The sequence below is a fragment of the Sinohyriopsis cumingii genome, unplaced genomic scaffold (genome assembly GCF_028554795.1).
Source record: "Sinohyriopsis cumingii isolate HCF-2022 unplaced genomic scaffold, ASM2855479v2 utg002811l, whole genome shotgun sequence".
Lineage (NCBI taxonomy): Eukaryota > Metazoa > Mollusca > Bivalvia > Unionida > Unionidae > Sinohyriopsis > Sinohyriopsis cumingii.
Window position 1 is genome coordinate 59,863 of NW_028316309.1, and position 5,736 is coordinate 65,598.

General features: G+C 36.1%; 1 protein-coding gene across 1 annotated transcript; it reads right to left on the reverse strand.

The window, feature by feature from the left end:
* On the reverse strand, positions 1 to 3,929 carry LOC149770045 (cobalamin binding intrinsic factor-like). The gene is made up of 3 exons (XM_089949483.1): positions 3,699 to 3,929; positions 3,357 to 3,481; positions 1 to 285 (listed from the first exon to the last, which is right to left on the reverse strand). Exons 1-3 carry the CDS (start codon positions 3,830 to 3,832, stop codon positions 161 to 163), a joined length of 384 nt encoding a protein of 127 aa, XP_089805609.1. The 5' UTR covers positions 3,833 to 3,929; the 3' UTR covers positions 1 to 160.
* Positions 3,930 to 5,736: the final 1,807 nt, after the last annotated feature.

A 5,736-nucleotide genomic window follows, 5' to 3' on the forward strand; every position in this document is an offset into this window, starting at 1 on the left:
TATTTCCAAAATGTATTTTGATATTCATATAAATCCAGCATTGAAGGAACAAAGACAGCAGCATGCAAGCTATGATGCTGCAATTAAACTAGTTTTGAAAAAGAATGGACAGTTGGTAAACATTTTGAATCAGACATTGAAATCAGTGATAGACTGCAGATCACCCAATGAGAGGTGATTGGTGTGTCGAAGATGGGATGGGCCCAAATGCAAGATCCTTGTTGAAAACTTGTGTAAAATTTAATATGATGGCGTCCCCATCCTTAGGATAGAGAGAAGTCACACCTAAAATATAAAATAAAAATAATCTCAGCAATGCAATGTTTCTTTATGACAGTCATCCTCTTTGAGATAAGGAATAAAAAGAAAACACGTACCGCCTTAATGTACGTTGTTTTCATGAGTGTTTTTGCCACGAGAAAATGTCTCAGACAAATCGGTTGGAACGTACAAATAAAAACAGTACAAGTATTCATTTCTATCTTAGTTAAACTTGCATCTGAGATATAAATGATGGACGGATGGATGGATAGATTGATAGATAAATAGATCAACAGTAAACCATCCTATTAGCAATATGATATCATGGTAGTAACGTAATCGCATACAAAAGATTTTACGTCATACCGTTGTTGTATGCTGCATTCAAAACATTTTATTACATACCCGTTTATTGTTATCTGCTTATTTTTTCTTAATTAACTTTTCTTTGCTAGAATCGTGAAGTATTTTCCCGTACTGCACTGCTTCATATTGCACTACGCGTGTCTAAAGCGTCTAAAGCTATTCAAGTCTATTATCATGAGCAACCCCACCCCTCCTCAAATTTCACCTTTATAAATGGGTGGGCCGTAAAATGTAATGGTTGACCACTACATGTTTGCTCCCTCCGCCCAGGAAAAAATTATGCGGGCGCCCTTGTCTGTTATGAACTAGTTTTGACTGTCAGCAAGCAATGCACTCTCATGTCGCAGATGCCCGAGCTTTACATTTAATAAATTTGTCTATGTATGAACTAAACAAGCTGTTTGGTTCATTTGAAAGTAGTCATAATAAACTTACGAGAGTACCGTAAGTAGCAAATAAGATTTTATGGGCATTACACGGTATCTACCGCTGAGAAATTAGAGTTACTTCAGTTTTGGACAGAATGTTTCACAAAGAGTTATCATATGAAGCTGGTGTGGAAACTGACACCAAACAAAAGAGAGAGAGAGAGAGAGAGAGAGAGAGCGTACTTTGCAACATTAGAAAAATCCACACAAAATAAGAAAGACTCAGGTAGCTATATCAAGATAATCATATACTTAAGGAACAGTAACTACGGTTACAGCATTTGAATTTTAAATGAGTTTGCCAATTGTCAGAAAGTGCTGGATTCTGGGGGCAACCTCTTTAAACAAAAAGGTTTAAGAAGTCGAAGCACAAACATTGCTGAAACGTCCACCCGTTGATCTGGGTCAAGATACAACAATGATGGCACAGAGAAGAGAAATTCCACGATATAAATCGTCTAAAATTCCAAACTTACCCAAAATCCATCTCAGCTTCAGAGGTTTTTAAAATTATTTTTAAGGAGCAATTTTAAAGGATGGAACTTTCAATTTTTCTATGATTATTACTGAGGAATCGAATTTGTTTAGTAAATCTGGTGATAAAAATGACAAACATTTGCAACATAAAGGTAGCTGTATCGCGGAAAGCAGCTGCTCTGTTGACTGTGATGCAAATTTATAAGAATTACATCTTGTTACAATATTGCTAAAACTCATCACTAGGCTGCATGCAGGGGAGTGTATGTTGTTTATTTTTTAAATTCTGGCGACTGCTCAAGCAGAAAATAAAGAGAATAAAACAGCGCCATATTGTTGAGAATTTTCTTGTCAAAAATATCCAAACAAATATTAAAATTCTAGCCCAGAAAAAGACCCATATCTTCGTTTTCTTAAAAATATATGCTTAAATTATCACCTTTTGGTTTAACAAGTACAGTGTGTGTATTTAGTGAGCATGTGTCAGAAAAAGCATCACTTACTGATCCAAAACATATGTTCCATTTGAGAAGTATGGGGGAAAAAAATCTACCTGCCTATGACAGCATTTTAAATCCATTCATATGTCCCATACACTATTTAAAAAAATTAAAAGCTAAAGAGTAAATTGGCATATCTGGATTGCAGACAGACCGATGACGCAACTGCACAATATATATATATATATCTATTCATAGGCCCGGTTATGTACAAGCGGATATTTCTGAGAGTTAAATAATATATTTCATATAACACCAAATAATCAATTCATTTTTAAGCATACATAAAAATTAAAAGAATGTATGAATAAATAGGTGATATGTAATAAATATAAAATCACATATGTGCTTTGTTCCGAGTCGGGGAAAAGAACTCGTTTGATACCGCGTAGGAACAAACGTCTCGGCTTGACAGCCTGGACATATTCCTACGCCCAATCAAAATCGTTCTTTCCGCCCACTTGAAACAAATCACAAATTTTGTTTTGTCTATACATCTCTTTTAATGTTCATGATAAATGAATAACATAAGCTGTATTATGTACAGAAAAGATTTGACAAATTCACATAATGTCAATTTTATGTCCGAAATCGCTTAAACCTGTCCTAAACTGGAACTTCAAAATCATTGGCCTGTAACAAGTAAAGTATCTATCTCCATAATGGTTATTCAGTGAACTCATTTACAGAACAGTGATGTCATTCTTACTGTGGCTAATTTACTGTTTCCCTCCACGTTACACACATACCACTCACACACACACACGCGCGCGCGCGCACGTACGCACATGAGTGATGGGTTGGGTACTTAATGGGTAAAATGAAGAACATTTTATAGTTGCTCAAAGATGGAAGTTGATAGTTTTCTGAGGTATCACGATTACCGGAACTGTAACACGGTTGTCATCAACAGTCCCGAAGATATGTTCTCATAGACAATGATTGATGCTAATAGAAGTTACGGCTATCAAGAGAAGGAATATTTGTGAAATAAAATACATGGTTAGTTGCATTGTAACTATTCTAACCCCTCCATTGACTTAGTACTTCAGGAGCATCGTTTTCATACTTTTTTTCAGTATAGAAAATCAGTTTTTCCAAGAAGTCTTTTTAAACAGATCAAGGAAGTCTAGATAAACAAATTAAAAGTGGAGGAAATAAATTTTTGGTTGCATGCTTTAAAGTGTGTGTGTGTGTGTGTGTGTGTGTGTGATCCAGTAAAGTTATTCGTTAAACTGAAGACATATCATACAAAAGTGTAAGCAATTCAAACGAGAGAGAGAGAGAGAGAGAGAGAGAGAGAGAGAGAGATAGAGATGGTTACCTGTGCTCGCCGATTGATTATTAACAAGTAATGACCAGTAAGTGGAGGTAACATTATCATATTCTCCAGCCAGGCCCATCATGTCGTGGATAAAGTGGCCATACACCGTGTACTTGCATACAAACCTTCAAAAAAATATTAAACAATCATGCTTTTAATATAACTGAGACAATGATTACTCCTTCAGCATGATAGATTTTAGTCAAATATAAGCATATACTTAAACTTTTAAAATGAGTAGACATTCAAACTACAGTTATTATTATTATTATTATTATTCCTTGTGCATGTGTGCGTATGAGTGTGAGTACTAATTGATTTTGAATATATACTTTGGCTTACTCAAAGTTTCGGTTTCTATCTGCTGCTCTCTCCATAATACGAATGAATGGCTCCCCTCTGCCGAATTCCATCTTTATTTCGTGCTCGAACACTGGTGGCTGAATCCGATTCCTAAGGGTGTACGTAAGAGACATATTTTTTGGCCAGTAGCAGTCATTGCCTCTTCTATGACAAGCTTCCAATGGCAAAACTGTTGTTGGCGTTGTACTTGCAAACCTTGATACGAGATTAGGGATAGATCAGTATTTATCGGGAGAGAGAGAGGGATTTTTTAAGGTAGATACAATTGCTGTAGTCTGGTTCCCTGCTTCGTATGCTCCCTGCGTTGTCCTCCACTATGGAGGGGGGGGGGGCAGGGGCCAGATTGTATGTACAAATGTGATGCCGTAATCAGCGACCTAGTATAAAAATTCATAAAAATTCAAATACACAAGTGAGGTAAATAATTTCCTTTTTTTGATACCTATATTAAAACATAGCATAAGAATATTATCCACTTGACCAGAGAAGTCAATGTCAGTTCATAGGAGAAGAAATTTATGCATCCCAACCTCAAATTTATACCTGCATTTTTCATAATCGAAGGTCATTTTTGACACAATGTGATGCTCACAGTGCAAACACAAGCCCATTTCCTAGATGACAGTTCTGCAAAACAGTGTGTACTAAATAAGCTGATGTAATTGAAAATGGTTGTCATCCGAGCCGTTTTTGAGATATTCTACTTGCCCCAAACCCACGTGTTTTTATTGCTATGGGAGGCTAGCTCTTCTTCCTAGCCAACTTTTTGTTAGTGACACAGTGTTCAAGCTTAACCACCAAATCGGTCATGAATTATTAAGACGAAAAGTGAAGTGTGTTACTTTCGTCTTAACCTTTTCCTATATATTAGGTTGTCGTACATCACTTCATATCAATTACAACGAATTTATCAAGGAATCGATTGGAGAAGGAATCTCTGATATGACGCTGTGTAAAATATGCAATATTAACAAAATATAATTGCGTGCACCCTTTTCATTCATCTTCGTCCACTAGTAAAAATATTTGTAAAAATAATTATATGACCGAATCAGTGGTTAAGCTTGAACACAAAACAACGACTACTACAGCTAAAATGAAAGTATTAGTAAAGTTTACATTGTGTCACTAATAAAAAGAATATTAAAGGAATAACTGTGCCGCGGTTAGGTTGACTAAATCTCTCCATATGAGGCCATTCGTTTTGATGACGTGACACAATGACGTCGGCATTCACATGACTTCGTATAACGGAGGGCAACGCAGGGAGCATACTAAGCAGTTACCATTGCCGTTAGAATTCGGATAGCCTTGGATTTCACCATTGACCACAAGATAAGATCAGAACAACCACTGCTATGGTATAGAAGTCATCGCTAAATACAAGCATACGATACAATACGAAGATATAGATAATTATAATGGGCTATGTTCAGTAAGTACGATAGAACAAATAAAGATAATGGTCCAAATGTTGAATATATTTGGGAATTTTTGTTCTAAACATACCTTTCTGTCAAATGTGAAATCCAAGAAAATCCGAATGTTAACGGCATCTTGCTTCCTCCAATATGTCATAAATTGCATAAATTGCACGAAGTGCGTTGAGCTGTTTAGAAACTTGAAGAATTCTTGATGACAGCTGGCATAAGCTGTACATTAGGAGACAAAAATAGGGCGAACTAGCTGGGTAGGAAATGCATAGGGGTGCGCACTCGTGTAACATATAACAGTATACAAGGTATGGTCATTAATATTGCAACATTTACTATTCCATACATTCCTACGTCATATTTGGATATCGGGTCTAACCAGTAACAAGGCAGGGTAAATCAAGTTAAAGTCGCGTGACAAAGTAGTAGCGCGCAGTTTCATTCACGTCCTGTATAGATGCTCAAACAATCATTGGAATAGAAGAGCAACATACATTTCTGGTAGCTACATTTTATTTTCAGCTTGTCATCATGTCAGTTTCATCTCGGCTATAAATTCCCACAATATAAATTGTAAATTCGTT